Consider the following 22503-nt stretch of genomic DNA (forward strand, 5'->3'; position numbering starts at 1 on the left):
GAAAGGGGGGATGGGCCCTGCTGGCAGGCGGGGGCCGGGCCGGCGCGGCCTGGGCCAGCCCTGGCGGTGGACTGTCCTGCTGTCCCGCCTGCCCGGAGGCCCGGCTCAGGGGGTCGATGAGGAGCGGGCCCCCGGGTTCCTGCACATCTTGGTTGCCGAGGAATTGGGGTCCCGGCACCACATGGGCCGCGCCTCGCCTGTCACTTTCTCTCCTCCCGCGTTGGGGGATGTTCCACGTTTACCCTCCCAGTTGGTTTCCACGCGGGACACCGTCACGCAGAGGGGAGTTCCACATCCCCGCCCCAGACCCTCACCCATCCCCCAGCACCCACCACCCTCCCTTCTACTATGAACCTGGCCCCTCTGGGGCCTCCTGTGAGTGGAACCACACGGGGCCTGTCCTTCCGTGTCTGGCGTATTCGCTCAGCAGTGTCCCCGAGGCCCGTTCCCGTTGTAGCGGGTGTCGGAACCTTCTGCCTCGCTAAGCCTGAACGGTGCTCTGCTGTGCGGACGGACCACGGTTTGTGCGTCCCTCGTCCATCCACGGGCACCTGTGTCGTGTCTACGTCTTGGCAGTTGCGACTGACGCAGCTCTGGAAGTGGGTGCGCAGACACCCGTCCGAGTCCCTGCTCTCGCTTCTCTGGGGACACGCCAGGATGAGATCACGGGGTCTGCCCGCCTCCTTTAACCTGGAACGTGGCCCCCGGGCCCTGTCACGTCTCCGGCCCCACCGAGAATCGGGGACTCCGATGTGACCGCTCTCGACACGGTGTAGGTGGCAGCAGACTGGCCACAGGTGCACGCGTGGCCTCCCCGGTCCCGGGCCGTGACCCCCCCTCCCGTCCCGTGCAGGCCAGCCTTCCTGCCTGGTGCCAGCAAGGACGCCTTCTCCACCGGGGAGTATCCGGGGCCCAAGCGGAAGCTCTACAGCGCGGTGCCTGGGAGGCTCTTCGTCGTTGTCAAGCCATACCAACCCCAGGTCGACGGCGAGATCCCCCTTCACCGCGGCGACAGGGTCAAAGGTCAGTGTCCACGGACATCCTCCGCTTCTGGGGCGAGGTCAGGCCAAGGCCCCTGTGGAAAACATGGAGCCCCGGGGACAGATGGGGAGCAGAGTGAAGCTGGCCCGCCGTTCCCTGGGGACGTAGCTCCGGAGTCCAGGCTGTCCATTGTGGACGGTGACACGCCACATGGAATGAGGTCCCCCTGCGCAGAGTACGGGGAGGGGCAGACGAGGGTGCAGACGGCAGCGCTCCTTCCACCGAGACACCCCGAGGGCCTCACGAGGAAGGGGCGCCGGTGCCGGCCCCGGTACGGGTCGGGTCCCGGCACATCACGCCGGGGGACTGTGTTCCCGGGGCAGCGAGGGGCCGGCGCGGCTTCTGAGCAGGGTGCTCAGACACAGGCGGCCCTCGTGAGGGGCGCAGCGGGGCGGAAGGAGGCTGGCGGTGGCTGCGGCCAGGGCCTGCGGTGCCGAAGGCCACGGGAGGGACGTGGAGATGGGGCCAGGGTGAGCTGCAGGCCACGTGGGAGCCGCAGCACCCACCAGGCAGAACAAGAAATGGCAGGCCACACGTGGCAGCCACACTGGGCCCCGCCGCCATGGGCCGGCCGTCAGAAGGTGCCCGGCACGGGAAGGAAGCGGGCCCGTGGAGGTGGGAAGGCCAGGGCCGAGCCCCGCCCGCCCCGCAGCCTCTGTCTGGGCCCGAGCCCGCCGCGAACTCCGCTCTCCCCCTTCCCCTCCTCGCACCCCGCTAACCCGGCCGCCTCAGCAGGCTCCCAGGCTCCAGAAGGCGGGCGGGGCCCCGCCCTCGCTCGGCGCCGCCTGCGCGTCCCGCCGCACGGTCGTCCAGCCATCTGGCAGCGTCCGCGAGTCCCCCAGGGCTCTGTGCGTTTTCTTCCCACCTCTTTCTTCACCTCGGATGATTTCTATTGATCCATATTCACACTCGATTACTCGTCCTCTGAAACGTCCCATTAGCTGTTAAGCTTCTCTTATGAATTTTTTAATTGCAGAAATAACATGTTTAAGCCGCAGCACTTCCACGTGTATCTTTAATCGTTTCTTTGTATTTGCTGAGCCCCCCTATGGCTCAGGTGAGGGTTTCCACCCCCAGTCAGACGTGCTGTTTTAGGACGTCGCGGGGGCGTGTGGTCGTCCCTTTGCCCTCCCCGTCTGTCCCGCCCGCCGGGGCCATCCTGGGGGCCATCCTGGGGCCGGCCCACTGGGGTGGGCTCCCTCCTCTCAGGCCCGTGCATCCGCGGGTCTCCGGTGCGTTCTGAGCTCCGGGAGCTCATTCCAGCCTCTGTTAGTTTTCTTCATTTCGCTTTGGCTGGTTGCTTGGGTGACACTCTGGGCGGGCCCGGGTCTCAAACTTGGGCCGAACTGCGTGTGCCTGCTCTGTGCGTTTTCTGGGGTCCGTCGGAGATGTGGGGAGGCCGTGTTTCCTGGCCCTCCCTGGCTTTTTCCCTGGGGGGCGGGCATGCCCCGCCCCCCCACCCCCAGTCTCCCCACATCCGACTCATCTGTCTGGTTCTTCAGGCTCCTGAGACCTCCGGCCTTTCCCCGGGTCCCTCACCAGTCCTGCTGTGCGGACTTGGCTTCGCTCAGGCCCGAACCGAGCGCAGGGGCTCCCTCCACTGCGGCCGCGCTCGGCCCAGCGTGCACCCTCCCACAGGCAGCCCCCTCTCTCCGTGCTCCAGCCCCTCAGGGGTTGCTCTTCCGCACTTGTGAGTCTCGTAACTGATGCAGCGGCGCGCCCCACGGGGCCCCTTGGCCTTCACGCCCAGGGCGGAATCCCTGAACTGTCCCTACAGAGCTTAAAGCAGCACTTTCTGTGAATTTTAAAATCATAAATACTCACGTTATGAATGCAGACATTCACAGGCCCTGCAGCTTTGAATCTAGTAGCAGACACGTCACAGGTAAATTCTTTTTTATTCCCCGCCTGTGCGGGGAGTTTCATTGACCGCACGGCCATGGCGGCACATCCAACACACCGGCTGCGTGCGGGACCCACCTCTGCGGACAGGCGGCCGGCGGCCAGGCGGCACTGCGCCTACCAGCCCATCACCGTGCTCGGAGAGCCCCGGATGGAGGGGACAAAACGTCTTTGCTGAGTGTGTGGCTGTCCCTGCTCAGTGGCATCGGCCTAGCGGGCTCTGCCCCCAGTGCACGTCTTTCTGTCCCGGTCCCTCACCGGCCGCGGTGGGAGGGGCACCCCTTCCCTGGCAGAGCCGGCCCGGGAGCCCGTCCACTCCATGCCCTTCACCGCCCTCCTCCCGGGCGGACAGTGGGCGCGGCTGTGCCGGGCAGGCAGAGCCCCCTCTTGTGGGAGGTGCCCCCGTTCTGAGACAGTTGGGAGGACAGAGCCCCAGGGCCCACCTTGTTTGGGAGCCACGCCTGGGGACTGCGGGGGGAGGTGGAGGAGGAGCAGGGGGCGCCCCCTGCTGCAGCCGCCCCACCCGGGGCAGCGTGGGCCTGCACGGACCGGGGCCGGGGCGGTGTCCGGGCTGAGGGGAGGACAGGGCTCCGGGGCGTCCCTGGGTGGCTTCGGCCCTCACGCTGTTCAGTGCCCCGCCGCTCAGCCCCGAGGACGGGTCCCGACGTTCACAGCGGGCAGGTGCAGCCCGCGTCCCCGGGAAGCACGCCCCAGCACGCGTCTTTGAAAATGCGGGGTGCTCCGGCCCCCTGCCGACGCGCACGTCGAGGGGAGCCCAGACAGCTTCCCTTGAGGAGGCTGCTGGGCGTGGCAGCGGGCACGCGGGGTCCGGAGCTGCCCCCAGAGGCTGGCGCCGCCCCAGGGGTGGAGCGACGCGGGACGGAGCATCGCGGGGGCGGGCACGCGACCTGGCCAAGCCGATCTGCTGCGGGTGCTCACTGCTGGCGTCCAGTTTTCAAGGGAAGGCGGCCCGGGTGGTGACCGGCAGAGAGGACAGCGAGGCTGCCCGCCTCCTGCTCCCGCGCCTGTCCGCACGGCCTGGGAGCGCGCCGGGCTCGGGGAGGGCTAGTGGGTGCGCCGTGTGTTCTCGTGCTGTGACATGTCTCCCTTGAACAACGTAAGTCCGCGATCTCAGGGTGAGCCCGGGCCAACCCCCTCCTCCCCGCACGGGGGACACACGCCCCACCTGGACACAGGTGTGCCTGTCGGCACCTGCCCTGAGCGTGCGGGAGGCAGGCCCCCAGGAGTGCCGCCCCCAAGGTCTCAGGCCTTGCACGTGGCTGCTGGGGACCAGGAGGGCCTGTGACGCAGACCTCAGCTTACGCAGGGTCTTCCCATGGGACCAGAGCCGCCCCCCCCAACACTGGCACCTGCCCCCCCAGTAAAGAGGACCACAGGCTACCAACTGCTGCACCAGAAACCCAGGGGCATGTGGCCCTGCCTTCCCGCACCGCGGCCTCCATCCGGTCCCCCAGCCGAGAGCCTGCTGTGCGCCCGGCACCCACCTGCTGTCAGGGTGCCCGGGCCGGGGGCCCCTTCCAGCACACACCGGTGGCCTCCTTACGTTGGCCCCTCGGCCCTCCAGCCTGCGGTAAGCGGCCTCCCACCCTTCCTCCTGGGCTCGTCACAACAACAGCACACCCGGAAGTGTGTGCGTCACAGCGATGAGTGTGGAGCCTGCCCGTGTTGTCGCTGGCGGGGAGCTCAGGAGGAAGCGAGTGAGGAAGGGTGAGCTCCGTGCTGGGTTACGGCGCCCCTGCGCCACACACGGTACCCCCGTGAGCCGGAGAGTATCGTCCTGCTTTGACAAATGAGGAAACTGAGGCACGGAGAGTGGGACGCTCTCCCGAGCATCGCGTAGAGAAGGTGGGGCACGGTGGGTGTTTCATCCTGACCGCAACCTTCCGGAACCGCCAGCACGGCCCGCTCGCTGCTGCTCAGGGAGGCACGGAGCCCCCGCCTGGGGCACCGGCTCAGGCGGCACACGGCAGGTGGCTGCCCAGGGCTGAGCCTGCGGGCTGCCCCTCAGGTCCGGGGTGCACGGCCCGGTCAGCCGTGCGTGGGGTCGGGAGGATACGCTTCAAATGGCCCCGGTCGTCCCGGTTCACTGGGAGCCTGCTCCTCTGTTTCCTTCAGATCATTTCTTAGCAGCATCAGGCGAAGGCGGGTAAAGCCGATGTTTTCCGTTCAGCTGACCTTCAGAAATCATGGGTCCAGTTGTTCTTCACCTGCCCTTTGAGGCTGAAACGAGGGGCGGAGGGAAATGCTTAGGGCCTAGGGGTTTGTCCAAACGGTGCCTTGGGGAGCTCACAGGTCCCTGCCACACTCCCCCACCCCGCGGCCTCAGGCAGGCGTGGCCCGCCCAGGCTCAGCGTCGGTCGAGGTTAGAAACAAACACAGTTTGGGTTTCTGGGGCCCTTCCGTGCATGGGTGCATCGCCCACCGTGTCTGCGTTCCCACCGCGCACGTGGAGGACAAGCCCGCCACCGCTCCCCGAGGCGATGGGCAAACCCCTGCTCCTCGCCAGGACCCGCCCGATCAGTAGGTTCTTCCTGAGCAAGTCAGCACCCGGATGGGCCGGCTCTCCGTGGCGCTGGCGTTGGCCACACGCGACTTTCAGTTCAGCCCTTTTCACGAGTCCTGATGCCACGTGGCCACCCCTCGGCCGCCGCTGCTTTCCCGGCTCCTGCCGCGAATGCGCTCTCCTCACACTGGCTTTAAAGGTCCTGGGGACCCAGACACTGGGACCCCTCCCCAGCTTGGGAGGGGCAGACACGGCCTCATCCTCCCTGCTCCCCTTTGAGGTGGCCTGCCCCCTACCCCAGTTACCTCTCTCCCGTCTCAGCGGGGACAGAGTGACCGCGTGATGTGGTGTGAGATGTAGAGATGTTTGTGTTCTGTCCCTGGGGCTGCCGGGCAGAGGCGATGCGGGGACAGCTGTGCGAACGCCCTCCACGCTGTCCTCTCCAGGGGACAGTGCCCGGTCCCCTCATCCACGGCCGAAGGAAGCGCGGTCAGCGGCGGGTGGACCGGGGCCTGGCCCGACCCCCCAGCCCCGCGCCGTCGCCAGCCCGCCTCCCCGCACAGCCCCAGGCCCTCCCGGCCCGGCCACTCACGCCACCCCTTCCCCTGTCTCTAGTTCTGAGCATCGGCGAAGGCGGCTTCTGGGAAGGCAGTGCCCGCGGCCACATCGGGTGGTTCCCGGCCGAGTGCGTGGAGGAAGTGCAGTGCAGACCCAAGGACAGCCAGGCAGGTAAGGCGACCCCTCTGAGGCCCGGGCGGTGGCGGCCCGTGGGGCATGCGTGTGGGAGGGGCCGGCGGGCGCCGCGTCCCAGGGAAGGGCCAAGGTGCGGAGCCGGGCTCCTGTAGCAGGCCGATTGGATTCCACGGCCGTGGCCAAAACCAGAGACGAGTGCGAGACAGCGCGGACGCTTTCAGGGAAGAGGCTGCTCAGTACACGTTCCAGAAAACGTGGGTTGAAAGGTCCTCAGAAAAAAAGGATTTGGGGTGGACAAAATGCTTGAAGCCTCCTTACAAAGCCCGTAAACGGACGGCTTCGTGCTCGGGCAGGCCTCGCCCACGCCCTCCCCGAGATCTGCGCACCACGGTGTCCCTGGGAAAACCGCTCAAGGATGGCTGGCAGTCATGCAGGAAAGCCCCCCGGGGCTCTAGGCGCCTTTGGAAGACCGTTTTAAAATTGGTTGCCAAGAGATTGAACAGGCCGGTGGTGAGCGAAAGTATGAGAGCAGGCGGAGGGCAGAGCCTGGTCCGCGTGGCCCCGCTGGCTTCAGGGAGCGCCCGGCTCACCCACGCCTGGGGGCGGCCAGGCTCGCCGGGGCCGGGGTGCTGCCGCGTCCCCCCCCGCAGGCGCCGGCTTCCTGGCTGGCTGCCCGCACGGCGCTTCCACAACGGCTCTGAGTGGGTTCTTCCCCGGAAATGACACGCTCTGAAGCGACGGCGAAGGTGGTCCCATCATAGGGTCGGGGACGGGGGAGTCGTACGTGTTTTTTAGTCTCTTTGCACGAGGGACCAGTGTGCCCCGATTGCAGTGACGCACCTCTTGGAGGCCTCGCAGCCCAGGCTGCAGGGCGCTGCGTGTGCCAACGTCACGGCGGCATCGGCCTGCGGGCGACTGCCAGTGAGCTGCGCGTACCCCTCCCCCATGCTCCTCCTGTCCCAGCTCCCGGAGGATGGGGCAGCCTCTCAGTCCTCTGTGTCCTGCACAGGACAGAGTGCGTGTCTGCGGGTCCTCTGTTTGTGGAGAGGAGGCTGCCGATGGGGCACCCACCCGGAGGTCACGGGCCACCCTTGTCGGACCAAGGAACACTCTGCGTGTATGCACAGTGGGGTGATGTCAGCCACTGTCACAGAGAAGCCCACGGCTCAATGGCTCTGTGCTGGCTGCCTTTCCTTCCTGCCCGAGGCGGGGCTGGGCGGGCGGCTCTCCCGGTCAGCAGACGAGCCGCTTCCCCCGATGCTGGGACTTGGGTCCTGGCCGCGCCGCCCTCGGGGGCCTCAGCAGCTCCTGCTGGACCAGCAGGTGCGGGCGGGGTGTGCGGGACCCTGTCCGCGGGCGGGCGCTGGCGCGTGGTTCCTGTTGCCGGGGGCCGGCCACGTGACCTGGGTGCCGCAGGCGGTCCCCAGAGGTGGGCGGCCGGGGGCAGCGTCACGTGGTCACACTCCCCGTTCAGGAACCCGTGACCACCCTCTGCCTCCACTGCGCCCGCGTCCCCGTCTGCTGTGGAGACAGGACGGGACACTGGGGCTCATGTGACTTTTGTATTTTTATTTGTTTGAGTGAAGCATAACAAACACAGAAACATTCACACCCCGTAAACGGGTCCCTTAGGGAGCCCCTTGTAAAACCCCCCGACCCCGTGTAAGCGGCACCTTGAAATCCCCGTGTGCCCTTCCTCCCCTCGCTGACCACCCCCCGATTCAATCGCCATCCCCTCCTAACCGGCTCTGTGGCCCCCTCTTGGTTTTGCACATTTGAACCACTTGTAAGTGGCATCACGTGTGTGTCGGGCTCTGCCGTTCTCTCCTAACATCCGCGTGTGACGCCTGGGCCGTGGGCGCAGCTCCGGGTCATCCCTTCACGGCTGTGGTCTTCGGCCCCGGCGGCGCTCTGGGCTCCCCGCTCCTCTCCCAGTGTGAACGTGGGTACCCTGCTGTTGCTCACACCCAGCAGTGACCTGTGGCTGTGGCAGGCGTGTCCTCGGCTGTCCTGAAGTTGCATGCACAGGATTGGAATCTGGGATCACCCGACCCCGGACACCACTTATGCATCTGGGTCTGGAGCCCCGGGCCAGGGACCCAGCGCAGACTCCACCCAGAGACGGTGACGGCCGGAGGGCGACGGTTAGCCCTTAGTCACGGAAGCCTGACCCCAACCCCGGACCCAGGGCCCCTCCTTGCTCCACCCCAACTCAAGGCTGTTCTGGCTGCCATCACTCCTTTCACAGAGGTGACAAAACCCATGGGCGCCTTACGCCGTCCCCACCCCTGAGGGGGATTGATTAGCTTACGTAATTGGAGAGGCCACCTGGCTTCAAGTATAGCTGGATCCAGGTGCGCCAGCCGTGTCCCAGGGAGCTTTCCCCCTTCTCCGTCTCCAGGCACCGGCCCCCGCCCCCGCCGGGGCGGCTCTGTTCTCTGGCCGGCGCACCTCTCGGGGGCGTCGCGCAGCCGGGCTTACGGCCTCCGGGGTCCAGGTGCCGCAGAGAGAGAGAGCGGTTCTTTCCTGCCCGCTTAGCGAACGCCCAGCAGGGCCCCGACCGGGCTGACCCCGAGCCATGTCCGCGCCCACCCAGACCCAGCCGCTGCGGCCAAGGAATACGTGTGCTTAGGGAGTGCGGCTGGCCCGGTCGGGGGCGCGGGGCGCGGTCTGCCGGGGACAGTGGAGTGCTGGTGCCAGCGGAGGAAGGGGGGCCGCGGCGGCGGGCGTCCCTTCAGCGGAGAGAACCTGCTTTCACCCAGCCCGGAGCACGGCCCTGGAGGCCGAGAAGGGGCGGGGGCTGTCGCCCCCACTTTGGGGCGGCGCTGGGTGGCGCCTTCGGGGCAGTCCCGTCACTGAACAGAAGTCCCCTTAGTCACGGCGGGGACAAACCTCTGCAAGACGTCGCCATAGGCGTGGCTGGTTCCAAAATAGCACATTTTCTTTTTGTTATCCTTAGGACATTTAAAAATACAGGCCGGTGACGCAGGGAGCACAATTGTAATTTGAAATATTAATAAGCAACCGAAGGGCCGGCCCCCGAAGGAGCGACCGGCCAGCCCCCACCAGCGGACGCCGCGTCCTGGCCGCGGCTGATTGTGTTTCCGTCCAACAACTGTGGCAGACCCTCGCCCGCCCCTCTTTTACTCCATTTTATTAAAACACTCCGGAGCCGCGCCGCCTGGGTGCGTGCCCTTGTCTCTGCGCAGCTGCTCTGTGGGGTAAATGCCGCTCCCCACGCTCGGGCCGCCCCCAGAACAGGGCTCCGCGGGTCTGTCTGCCGGTTCCGGTTCCCTGGGGAGGATCCAGTCCTTGGTGACGCTCCGGGACCCCTCCCGGTGGAGGGGGGGTAGCCAGCCCGGTTACCACGGCAACCTGGGATGCTGGGGCCAGCCCTGCCCTGCTTCCCCCGGTCCCTCCTGCCTCTGCAGGGTGGGCGGCTCCGGCCGGAAAGCCGCTCTGCGCAGCCGACCCTCTGGCCCTGGGGTCTGGGGAAGGGGAGCTGAGGCTGAGGCTCGTGGGGGGCCGGTGGCGGGGCGCCAACAGCACGGCCCTGGAGGCGGCGCGTCCCAGATCCGGGGTGGGGAGCGGGCAGGGGCCGTTCCTGGGGAGGCCGCTCTTCCCAGCTTGCGGACGGCTGTCCTCTCCTGTGTCCTCACGTGGCCGGTCCCTTCTTACAAGGACACCAATCCCATAGGAAGGGCCCCACCCTTCTGACCTCGCTGAGCCCTAATTACCTCCCTCAAGGCCCCCTCTCCAAGCAGTCACATTGGGGGTTGCGGCTTCAGCCCCTGAGTCTGGGGACACAGTTCAGTCCCTAACCCTGGTGAAGAGGCGGGGCCTTTCTGCGGATGCCTTCCCTTCTCTCCGTCCTGCCTGCAGTCCCCTCCCCGGGGGGCCATTCTGTCGTCCGAGTTGAGGACAGTGGCCTGCGGAGGCTCCACGCTGACCCTTCAGCATTGGAGAGCCCCTGGGTCAGCCGCAGGGCCTGGCCGCTGTTCGGGGGAGGAGGCGCGCAGCCCAAGGCCATGGAATGCACCGACACTAGAGTCCAGGACTCTCGTTTGAGGTCACAGGCCTGGAGCGGAGCCACGCCAGCGCCTTGCAGCATGACTGGGGACACGCTGCCCAGCCTGCGTGAGCCGCGGTCCCTGCCCTGGGGAGCGGCAGCGGCAGTGGCGGGTTTGCGGCAGGGCTGCTGGGAGCGGGTGCTTCCATCGCGAAGGCTCCCGGAGCAGGCGGCTCTCAGGCACGCTCCCTGGACGCTGGCTGTTGGATCTTTGTCACCTGACATGCCTGCTCTTCCCGAACGTGTGGAGAGCAGGCAGGGCACGCGTGTGTGGCGCCGCACGTGGCCCAGCCGCCAGCTGCCCCGGTGCTGTGTGTGATGGGCTGGGAGCCGGAAACTTGAGCCGGAGCAGATGTGATGCGGGCGGACGGTGCGCGCCCAGGGCACCAAAGGCGAGGGCCTGTGAGCCGGTTCACGAGCACGTTTGCGAGGGGCGTTGATCGGCACGTATGGCTTCCCAGGAGAGCAGAGGATGAGTGGGTGGGTGGATGGGTGGCAGGAAGGACGCAGGATGGATGGAGAATTGATGGGCGGGTGGGTGGCTGGATGGATGGACTGTGGATGGATGGACGAGTAGTGAACGAGGGAATGGATTGGTGGATGGATGGAAGGATGGACCGATGGGTGGACAGATGCACAGATGGGCCTTGCATAGCGGTGGTTGCGGGCGCCCCGTCTTCCTCTCGTACACAGCTCGCCCCGATTTCAGTAGTACAGCCTCCTCCGCCAACCTGAAGCCTCTCCCACACTACTCGGTGAGAGGTTGTGAGCATCGGCCGGGGGGTGCTGGGGTGTTATGAGACCTGAAAAACTCCCCTTTTTGGCCTCTGGGCCGGGTCTCTCTGGGTCTCCAGATCCGTGGAGACAGATGGGATCATTCCTACGAGAGGAGAACAGACAAGCGGTTCCCGATACGGGCAGGTGGCCATTGACCTGCCATCCATCAGGCGAGTGAGGACAGACTTAGGGCCTCTTTCTCGGCACCCTGGCGCCCAGCCCCCAGATGGTTGGCCAGGGCCAGGAGCCCCCGTAGCTGGGGCTGGGACTGGGACCGGAGCCACGGGCCACCGCCCTACAGCATGTCGAGGCTTGTTTTGGAAAACGAAAGCCCTCAGGTGGCACTCTGTGCCTGAGTTAAGATATGGCTTTTGGCTTCTCCAAGGTAGACACAGGAAACAGATTGGGGGACAATGAATAAACCTTGGCTCCGGGGCCGCGCTCCGGGGAGGCGCAGGTTAAATCCAAGGCGCGGGCATGTAAAGTAGGCGTGGGGGGGCCACGCTCCGCTCCCACGCTCACGCAGCCACGCAAGGGCGCTCCGTGCCGCCCCATCCCCAGCCAGGCAGGGCCAGTGGGCCTGGGGGCGCCGTGTGAGGAGACCTGGCGCAGGGGGCCGAGGTGACAGGGCACGGAGCGGCGGCTTGGGCACCGGCCCCGGACTGGGAGGGGGAGTCCGCGCTCGCCTTCCAAGTGGTTAACCCCGTCAGGTGGGGCGGTCGGTGGTTGACCCTGGGCCCTGTCCTGTCTCGGTTCTGTCTTCTCCTTTCGAGAACGACTTCCGGGAGCGCAGATTGACTTTTTTCAAGCGCTCAGTTTGGCGGCTTTTAGCGCAGTCACAAGCTGGTATAAACGTGAGCGTGATCGGATTCCAGAACCTTCTCGTCACCCCAGGAGAAGCCCGTGCCCTTTAGCAGTCACTCCCCAGCTCTGGGCGGTTCCTAGTCCGCGCTCTGTCTCTACGGGTGTGCCAGTTCTGGACGCTTCGTGTAAACGGACTCGCGCGCTCTGCGGCCTCCCGTGATGGGCCCACTCGGCACCCCGTTGTCCCGGTCAGCCCGCGCTGCGCCTGAATTCCAGTTCTTCGTGAGGCTGAAGAGTAGTCCACCGAGGGGGCCGACCGCATTTTGCTGACCCGTCCGTCAGCGGGTGGACATTTGGGTTTTTCCACTTCGGGGCTTCTGTGACAGGGCTGCGTGGACCCTTGTGTAAAGGCTTTTGTTTAGCACGTTTCAGTTTGGGGGCAAACGCCCGGGAGTGGAATTGCTGGGTCCCACGGCCACTCAGTGTTTAGCCTTTTGAGGACCCACCTGGCTGCTTGGATGACGGGTCAGGTCCACGACGATTTGTACAGACGTCGAGCTGGTCCCCCAAGCTGCTTGGACGAGAGGTCTGTTTTGAGAAATAACTGCCAGGTCCCCCAGGAGCGTGGCCCGCTCGGTCCCCCCCCGCCCCCGCCCGGTGCAGCCGCTTGCCGCGAACGTGCCCCCGGCTTCCCCGGCTTATTTAGCCTGGAAGCAAAGGTGCCCTTCTCCCGAGTCCACAGGAGTAGCACGCGGCAGTCACTCATGGGCCGCTGTCCCCGCGGAGCCCCGTCTCCTGGCCTGGGCACTGGCCTCGCAGGGTTGCGGCTCCAAGCGCTCGGCCCTGCCCGTCTGTGAGCAGTGCCCAATGGGCTGGCTGCCCTGGCCCGCCGTCCTCCGGGGTCAGCGGAGGGCCCTGGACAGCTGGCGGGCAGGCCGGCCCTCGGAGCGCTGTGCGCGAGGAGGCCCTTAGTCGGGGCGAGCAGGCCACGTCCCGGCGGCTCTGAGCCCGAGACAGGCGTGGAGCCCCTTTGTTCCGCACTGTGGCGCCTCTCTTTTGTGAACAGTTACAGCTTTTCAAGTGGCTCGGTCCCTTCCCCTGTGTCTCCCGTGGGAGAAGCTGGGCCGAGGGCCCGTCCTGCAGACCAGGACCCGGGAGACGGTAACTTGCTGACAGTCATGGGGACCCGGGCTCCTTGGCCATCGTACACACGGTGGTGTCTCTCCAGATGTCTTCTCGGGTCAGCCGGGGGCCTCCGAGACCTTTCAGCTGGACACTTCAGGTCACCTTCAGGTCACCTGACCGTGACCGGATGGGCTCTGAATGGTCCCACGGGAGCACACCAGCAGGCGCCTCAGCGAGCAGGGCCGCCCGGTGGCCGCCCAGAGCCTGGGTGCGCCTTGCCAGCTTTCTGTAGGCGGGGGCAGGGCTGGCTGGCTCCACTTCCCGGAAGGGCACCGAGGAGAGGAGGGCGACAGCCTGGCCCCGAGCCCCGTCGGGCGTCCTGGCTCGGAGGCTGGAACCTGCCCTCACCCCAAGGTGGAGCCCCGCCTGGCCCCGATGCTTGGCTGAGGAGGTCCCCCTCCCCCGGCCACGCGTGGCCCAGCCGGGGCTGCCCGGGCCATGCTGTCCAGCTGCCATCCACCGGCCGCACCCTCGCAGCTGGTCCCCCTGCCACGGCCCGGGTCAGGGTAGAGGCGGAGACAGAAAGGGAGGAGGGGGGGAGGAGCCCACCGCAGCGCCAAGCATCTCTCCTGCCTCGGGGCAGAGGGCCCCGAGGTGCTGGCGCGTCCCCACTGGCGCACAGGGCACTTGTCAGGCCGCAGACCCCACTGCAGATCCCATGGGAGCCGTGCACACATGGGCACACACGTGCATGTACAGGCGTGCTCATGCACGGTCGGTCATGTGCACACACACGTAGACATGTGTGCAGAGACCCCCCCGCATGCTTGTGTGTGCACATGTGTGCGCACGCGTGTCTTCATGGACCCTTGCAGGGGCCCGCGGGGCGCCTGCTCCGAGGAGCGCGCGGCTCCCGCGCGGCTGGGGCTGTGCTCTGTCCTTGAGCGCTGGCACAGACGCGTCCCCAGTGGCGTCCTGACCTAGTTCCTGTTCCTGAAGCTCCGGCTCCTCTCGCGGACAGTCCTAGAAGGAGTCTCGGTGCTCGGGGGAGCCTGTCGTTCGTCACCCAGACGGGGCCACGTCGGCGCAGCGCCGGGCAGGCCGTGTCACCGGAATGGCTGCGAGGGAATCAGGGCTGCCCGGCCTCCCGCCAGGAGCAGTGGGGCCTGGGTCCCGTCGCCTGCAGGGCGACGCGCTCCCCGGGCCCTCTCGGCGCGGCTCCCTCCCCCCCCCCACCCTTTGACCGGCACACCCCGAGGGGCCAGCCCCGGAGGGCACGGGGAGAGCCACCCCAGCGCCACAGCTGGGGGAGGGGAAGTGACGCCCCTCGGCGTGACCCGCGCCCCGCGCGGCGAGCCCTGGGCGTCGGAGGGGCTCAGCCGCCCGTCGTGGAGCGGTTTAGGGAAAGTCAGAGGCGGCCACCCTGTCCCTGCGCGGACGCCCTGGCGGCTCCCTGATGCGCGGGTGCTCAGCCCGGTGCCCTGAGCTCCGACACTGACCAAGGGAAGGGAGCCTGCGTCCGGTGGCCCCGCCGGGCTCCCGGCCCTGCACTGTCTGGACATGTCCCGGAACCTGGGGCGGGGCTTGGCTGAGCGGGACCGGGTCTGTGGCATGTAGACACATGTCCGATTACCCTTTGTGCCTGAGGGTCCATGTCAGAGCTGCTGACACCCCACCCCCAGTGTCCAAGTGGAGGGGCCTCTTCACAGGGACAGAGCTGCTGAGGTGTCTGTGGCTCTGGTCTGGTGGGGGCCTTTGACCCCAGGGAAGGGAAGCCACTGCCCTGTCTGTGCTTGGCCCTCTTACCCACGGAGGGTCATTTTGTCCACTGCACTGGGCTTTGGCCAGAACTCACCTGACACCTATAAAGGCACCCGGCATCTCCCTGTAGAAGAGGTGACTCAAGTCCACCTCGCTGCACAGACGGGCAGCGTCCAGCTGCACAGCGTGGCCCTGGGTCCAGGGCGACCTGCAAAGAGAAGGGCTGCCGCTGCGACCCCGCGGTGCGGCCAGGGCTTGCGGCGAGGTTAGCACGGTGTTCAGCACGCGGCAGGGCCTTCCCCGTGGCCTCCACGGCCACCTCGGGGCCCTGGTCCGCGCTCCGCTGCTCCGTCACGCTTGGCCCGGCGACCGCCCCCTCCTGGGAGCTCTCCTGCTGTCCCCGGTGGGCCCCAGCGGTGCCACCGAGCCCGGGGCCCCTGGCCGGTGGCTCTCTGCGTGTTTGGTGCAGGGCGAGGCCCAGGCGCCCTGCGAATCCAGGACGGCAGTCAGGGAAGCCGAATGGGGCCACGCGCAGCAGACGCACAGGGGCACCAGGCCTCGGCACCCCCGGGGACGAGCGGCCGACGCCGGGTCTGGACGTGGCCTGTGTGTCCCACCCCATGGGGCCCGCAGGGTGAGGCAGGAGAGACCCGCACGGTCCCAGCCAGTGACCCCAGGAGTGGAGGCACGGAGGAAGGTAGAGGTGTCTGCCAGAGCAGAGTGGTGCCCGGGCAGAACGTGCGAGAATCATTCTTCTCAGATTTTTTAAAAATGGAGATCAAATTCACGTCCCCACAGTAACCATTTTAAAGCGAGCACTTCTGTGGGATTCAGAATCTTCCCTGAGCTGTAGGACTAACACCACTAATTTAGAATATTACTGTCGCCCTGCTCACTGACCCTCTGTATCTGTAGGTCCCCCTCTACATATGTTTCATGTGCGTGGGACCATACGCTGCGCGGTCCTGGGCCTGGCTTCTGCCACTGAGTGGGGTGTTCCCCACGCTGTAGCGTGGGTCAGAGCTTTGGTCCTTCTGACGGCCGCACAACATCCCAGTGTGTGTGTATCCCGTTTTGTTCACCCTCCGGCGTTTGGGTGTCCCCTCCCGCCATCATGGCGCTGTGCACGTGCGTGTGTGGGCCGTTGGCACCGCTGCGTTCCCTTCGTCGGAGTGCACGCCTGGGGGCAGAATTGCTGGGTCGGGGGTCGCTCCCCGTTTTGCTGTTTGAGGAACTGCCACGCTCTTCCACACCCTGGAACCCTGACCCTGAGAGGGAGGGCAGGGCGGCCGGTCGGCTCCTGGCACTGGGGCAGGAGCGGGGGCTGGGGGCGGCAGGAATGGTCCCCCGCCGCGCAGCCGGGGTCTCCTCTGCAGCCAGCACTCGATGCTCAAGGGCCAGAGCCCGGGTGTGCATCTGCCGTGGCCCGTCCCTGCCGTGTGTCTCCGCTCCCTGCCTGGGCGCCCCGCGGCCTGGCCCACACGCAGTAGGCCCGCCGCACATGCCTGCTGCGTTGGAGCCGGCGGGATGGACGTGGCTTTGAGACAGCTCATTACTCCCTAATGAGTGTTAACCATCGCGAGACACATTTAGAATTCAGTGCCGTTAAAAATCATCCGTCTTCTGCCTTTTAAAAACTGCTTGTCACTCTGCGTGCCAAGAGCTTTTTCCGCAATCTGCTTTTCCAAAATGACCGCTGATTGGAACAGAAACATCGCCACTAAAATTAGAGTGGCAAAATGCAGTTGTTATGAAACAACGAGAAAATCGCAGGTCCCCTTAATCAGGGAGGAGCAGCCCGCGCCCCCCCCCCCGCCCCCCGCAGCGAGGGCAGCGTTCCCGGGGCTCCCAAGCGCTGTCCTCCACAGGCTGCCCTGCCGTTCAGTCCAGCCATTGACAGGAACCCATCTCAGAGAGAGCGGCTGCTCAGGAGCAGGAACTCGTATCTTCGCAAAGCCTTGCTGCAAGTCCCCAGTAAACAAACTGCTTTCAAATGAGTGTGAACATCCAGGCCTCCGTTCCTCCCTTGAAAGAAGATACCGACCTCCCTTTTGCCATCTCGCTCCCCCGCAGCTCAAGCATCCGAGACACATGCTCTTTTCTCCACAATGCCTGCATCAGCTGAGATTGGTTCAGTAGCCTGTGACAGGAAAAATATAAAAGAGCCATGACTTGCATGGGATAGAGGTTTGTTTCTCTATTATATTAAAGAAAACAGAGAAACACGGTCCGGAGCTGGGGTGGGGGGCTCCCGGCTCACGGGAACCTAGGCACTTCTATTCTTCCCGCTCTGCCATTCTTTATAGGCTTCCTCATGGTCCAAAATGGCTGCCTAGATTCCACACATCACATCCACATTCCAGTTCAGGAAAAAAGCAAACCACACTCTTTGTAAGGAAGTGCAAAGTACCTGCTGTGCTACCAACTGTGGATTATTGGCCATAGCATAATCTCAAGGGAGGCTGAGAGCCTTTATTCCAGAAACCTGCTATTTCAAGTAGAGAGCAGATGGAGTAGGCAGCTGGCCACTTCACCGCAGCGTGTCCTGAGGAACAGCGGCCTCCTTCCTGTTTCCATGGTGCCCACCCATCTGGACAACCTTCCCCTGCCTCCCCAGCTCAGCCAGAGCAGCTCAGGACGTAAGGTATGAGATGTCATTTGAGTAAGGTTCTTGGGATGTTTTGAGGAAGAAACCAATATTTATGGGAACCTGAAGCCTGTGGAGTGGAAGGGACTTCCCAAGGCAATTTATTGCCTACTCACTGTTATACCAGCCAACATGGGGTCCCTGGCTGGGGTTCCAGCATCCCATTGACTAGGAGAAGCTCTCATCTTCTTCTGAGCTCCCAGAACTCTTGCCAGGTCAAAGCCGGATAAGCAAGGAATATCACCCTTGTACCTGTCAGGCCTTTTGGTTATAAAGGGTAAAAATCAAGCTCAACTTGGCTGAAGCCAAAGGGGCACTTGAATAGCTTTAAAGCTCAGGAACCACAGCTTCAGGTATGGCTCGATCCAGGTGCTCAGGGAGCATCGTAAAGCTCTCTTCCCATCTCTGTGTCTGTTTTCCGGTCCCCTCTGTGTGAACCCCATTCTCAGGTAGGCTGTGCCCGCACCACGTGGAGGTGGCCGCTGACAACGGCAGGTTAGGGCTCGACTGTCGCAGCGGTCCTAGGACAGTCAGGGTGGAGTCCTGCTGGACCGATTTGAATCATGTGCCCATTCTTGTCCCAACCGCAGTGACCAAGGGGGTGGGTCGCATCCATCAGCCAGGCCAGGACCCCACGCCCACCCTCCCAGGGCCTGGTCACAGCACCTACGCTAACCTTGGGCTAAGGGTCTCTCCCCAAGAGCGAGAAGGGGACACGTGGCGGGCCGAATGCGCACCTCCCTTCGCTTCTCGCCCCCCCCCCCCGATTCCTGTCCTGACTCCTCTCCTCGAGCTGACCTGCCCCATTCCCTGGGGACCTGGTTCACTGGCCTGAGTCATTTTCTTTTAAAGATTTATTTTTAGAGAGAGGGGAAGGGAAAGAGACAGAGAGGAAGAGAAGCATCTTCGTGCGAGAGAGAACCTGCTTCCTCTCCTGCGCCCCCAACTGGGGACCTGGCCTGCAACCCAGGCACATGCCCTGATCGGGAACTGAACCGGTGACCGTTGGGTTTGCAAGCCGGCGCTCAATCCACTGAGCCACACCAGCCAGGGCGTGCCTCCTCCTATCTAAGGATCTTCTTCTCGGTGCCTCAGCATTGACTAGGAGAAGGGCTGCAATGCCACCTCAGAGTCCCAAGTGCCTGGCCAGCACAAACCCCGGTGTTGAACAGGGGCCTGTGAATGCGTGGCAGCCAGCCGGCTGGACAGGGGACAGACCCGGCGGATGGATGGATGGGTGGACGGTGAGAACGTGGATGTCTAGGTGGATGGATGGGAGACTGGATGGGTGGACGGGAGGACGGAGGGTGGGTGGATGGGTGGATAATGGGTGATGGGCGGGCGGACGGACGGGTGGTGGGTGTGTAGGTGGGGGAATGGGCGGGTGGGGGGTGGGTTTGTGGATGGCTTAACGAGCAGACGGCTAGCTGCCAGGGTGGAAAACATGGCTTGTGGGCCACACGACCCTGTTAACTACATGTAGTTTAACATGACATCGTTGCCTGCGATCGTGTTAACTTTCTCACGTCCAACCCTTCTGAAAATGAGTTTAACCGTGGGGCTGATACCACGTGTCCGGGAAGCGTGGCCAGAGGCCCCCGCCAGCGGAACGTCTGGCCCGAGTCAGCACGAATCGGGGCTTGGTCTGGCCCCGCGGCCTGGCCCAGGTTGCGGGCCGGGCCTGGGCCTCTCCTCACAGGCCAGGGGCGGGGTTCTGTCTGGGTGCCTCTGCCCCCTGCCTCTCAGTGCACGCAGCCTGCGTCCTCCTCATGACGCATACGTGTGACCCAGCCGGAGACCCCCCGGGCCAGCCCTGCACTGCCCGGGGCCGGGGGGCTCCCTGTGCGTGCTGGCCCCGTGGACCGTGCCGACCTGAAAGCCTACGCCGCCCCCACGTGCCCGACCGCTGGGACGCGGGGGCGCCAGCGGGGCCGGTGTCCTTTCCCGGAGCGCGCTGAGCCTGGCCGGTCCTGCCCCCAGGCACTGGGTGGGGGGCCGCGGAGTCTGGGACGTCTGACTTCTGCCGCCTGTGCCCGGACCAGGGCGAGCAGTTAACCAGCGCTGCCTCAGCCAGTCCTTGGGGCTCCGTGCCGGCCCCACCACTCGCTCCTGACCTTCCGCGCCTCGGTTTCCCCTCCTGTGCCAGGTGGGCAACCACGGTCCCCTGGCACAGCCTTGCTTGGAGGGTGGTTATGTGACTCCGTGACTACAAAGCCCTGGCAGCCCCCGCACACAGCACGTGCTGGACAAACCACGCATGACGTCGCAACGTGCCCCCCGAGGGTCTCTGGCTCTGTCTCTCCTTGGCATGAGGGAAGGCAGCTCAGAGAGGTGCCACGCCTGGCTCCCGGTCACACCGCGGCGAGCTTGTCCAGACCCCGTGCGGGCTCCGGGGCGGGGGCTGGGGGGCTGAGGGGCTGGGATGGGACGGGCCTCGTGCCTGAGCAGGCGGGGCCTCTCATTACCTGGGGACATGAGCCTGGCTGGCCCTCTGGGTGGTTCCAGGTGGCCGTCCCATGACCTCGCCGCTGGCCATGACTTTAGAAAGATGCTCCTTTTCTCCCATTTCCCTCTAAGCTTCTGAAATAAGGCCACCATCTGTCTGTCTGACCTTCTTCACTCCTTCTGGGCAGAATGAGGGCTCTCATTTCAGGCAGCCTCTGGGTGGGGGGGCCCGGTAACCTCAGCTGCCCTCCCCAGGTGAGTGGCTCACCTGCAGGACCCAGGGCACCGGCCCTCCATAGAGAGCCCGAGGCCGTCCGGGCGAGATGCGCCCAGGGAAAGCATTGCCCCGTACTGCCTGTGGGGCCGGGGGCTGGGCGGCCGGCGTGCTCAGGCGGGGACCGTGCCTGGACAGACACGGGGCGCCCCCTCCCACCCGGACACTTCGCTCACACCCCCAAAGCCCAGCACAGACCCCTCGGCGGCACTCTGGGCTCAGCAGCCGTGACCTCTGTCACGCAGACGCAGAGAACCGCCCTCCAACGGTTCTCCTCCGACTTCCGGCGCGTGGCTCTCCCGGCGCCCAAGTGGCGAGGGCGCCCCGGCAAGGGCCTGCTTTCCGTCCTCGGAAGTGGCGCTGCTCCGGGCTGTGCCTGCAGACCTGCCGCAGGCGCGCGACTGACGCGGCCGCGTGGGCTCGCTGCGCTGGAGTTGGCTCTGTTCTGTTTCAACAATGGGGAAAAGGGTCATGAGACCGGGTTGGGCAGACAGGGAGAAGGAAGCAGAAGGGCCGTCGGGGGGTCTCAGAATCCCCCGGGTGGGGGCTCTAGGACACCCGCCCTGGATTCCGAGCGAGCCGGCCCAGGCGGGGGCAGGGGTCCCCCAGACATGCTGCCTGAGCCCGCAGCAGCGTCACCTGGGAACTTGTCAGGAATTGCGCTCGGGCCCCGCCCGAGAGTCTGGGACTCCGTGTTTCCTGGAGCTCTCCGGGGACGCGGGGGTCCGGGGACGCGGGGTGTGGGTGCAGCGAGAGCCCGAGAGCCTTGCCCCCTGGGAAGGACGTGCTGCTTGGAGGGTGGCCCACAGACCAGCCTCATCAGAATGGCCACCTGGCGCTTGTTGGGAAGGCAGAATCCCAGGCGCCCAGGAGGTCCTGCGTGTCGGGGTCCCGCTGACCCCCGGGCGCGGGGAGACGGCGGGCCCCGCATTCAGCAGGCCTGACTGGCTTCTCTGCGTGTGAGGGGTCGCCCGCGGGCCCAGGACGGCGGCCTGGTCAGCGTCCCTTTCCTGGCCGCCTGCCAGGCCTGCGGCCTGGCTCTCAGCCGGCCTGCCCAAGCCTTCCCCGGCCCCGCATGCACCCCGTCCGGGTGAATCCAACGTGTGCTCCCGCGCGCCCCACAGCCCCTCAACGGCCTGAGGGAACGGGGGACATGCAGGCTCTGGTGCCAAAGTTCTCGGCCCCGCTCCCCGCGTTAGCGCCGGGGAGAACCGAGCTCAGAGGGTTGGGCCACTTTCTGCGGGTCACACAGGCCGATGGCCGCAGCTGTCAGTTGGGGTCAGGAGGGCGCCTCCCAGCGGGCTAGGCCAGCACTTCTGTGCAGAAGTCATCCTACTATAGCCCCGCTGCGGTGTCCTCCGAGCCCATCGGGAAAGCCCCACGTCAGAAAGCCCGGTGTCCTTCCAGGAATGGCCTGGCCTGTGATGCCTGCCTCGGCCACTAGATGGCAGCCGCTGGGCACAGACGCCCACGACGGGGCACTTGGGCCAGATGCAAATCCCCGGTCCTGCTCGGAGGAGGAGCCGGGGACGACTTCCCAGGGGGCCGGAGCGAGTATTCAGTGTCAACACTCAGGGCGAGGCCAGGTCGGGCTGGGGCCACTGGGGGAGCTCCCTGCCCCGCCTGGGGCTCACAGTGCGTCCAGGAAGCCAACAGGGGGGACGGACAGTCGCTGTGCAGTGACAGGCCCGAGGGAGGGGGTCACAGGGCGGCCCCCGCACACGCTCACCCTCACGGAGCCCGTGGGCGGCCGGGCGGCCCCGAAGGAGGCTGCAGCTGGCTCTCCCCGGGGCAGGGGGCGCAGGGCGGCCTCGCCCCACGGGCGTGCCCGACCGCGGGCTCCCCTTCAGTGGTCAGCCTGGACCAGGGCGCGGACGGAGGCCCAGAGCTTGCGCCGCGACCGGGCCTCGCCGCCTACCCGTGGGATGCCGCGTGGGCCAGCTGCGTAGGCCCTCTGTGCCTCAGTTTCCTCACACGTTAAATAGGGAGGAGGATTATAGAACCTGCCCCAGCCAGGTGTTACGATCGACCGAAGTTTAAAATGGGAAGCCGTCAGCGCAGTGCCAGGCACAGGTAGGCAGGGAATGGTATTGTTCCTGCTATTTTACATGGCGCTACACGTTTCTATTAGTTAATCACTCCTTGTGAATCCTTATTGTTCCCTGTGCATAGAAATTATAAACAGGGTTTTCACACACAGGGAAGCTGCGCAGGACATTTCACAGGATGGCAGGAACTTTGCTGTTATTGTTACTTCATAATAGTCCCGGTGGCGGTGGTTGTTGCTGTTGCCGCGTCTCCTGGGGCTTGGCTCCCTGTAACTGAATCTAAATCCAGGGCCGTCTTAAATCCGCACGTTTGGAGCCGGCCCCTCAAGGCAGCCAGGGACGGCGCTGTGTCCCCACGGCCTCCGGCGTTGCCTCTGCTCCTCAATTTTGTTC

The 22503-nt window shown here is 65.5% G+C and overlaps 1 protein-coding gene across 1 annotated transcript in view; it reads left to right on the plus strand.

Annotated features, from left to right (window-relative positions):
- SHANK2 (SH3 and multiple ankyrin repeat domains 2) overlaps positions 1 to 22503 on the plus strand; it is a 289453-nt gene that overhangs the window by 102176 nt on the left and 164774 nt on the right. Inside the window, exons 11-12 of the mRNA XM_054570752.1 lie at positions 854 to 1023; positions 6083 to 6196. Of these exons, the coding sequence (XP_054426727.1) occupies positions 854 to 1023; positions 6083 to 6196 (284 nt within the window). The remainder of the gene's footprint in view (positions 1 to 853; positions 1024 to 6082; positions 6197 to 22503) is intronic.

Source organism: Pteronotus mesoamericanus, unplaced genomic scaffold (assembly GCF_021234165.1).
Source record: "Pteronotus mesoamericanus isolate MK-2021 breed Mesoamerican mustached bat unplaced genomic scaffold, CSHL_Meso_final contig_214, whole genome shotgun sequence".
NCBI lineage: Eukaryota > Metazoa > Chordata > Mammalia > Chiroptera > Mormoopidae > Pteronotus > Pteronotus mesoamericanus.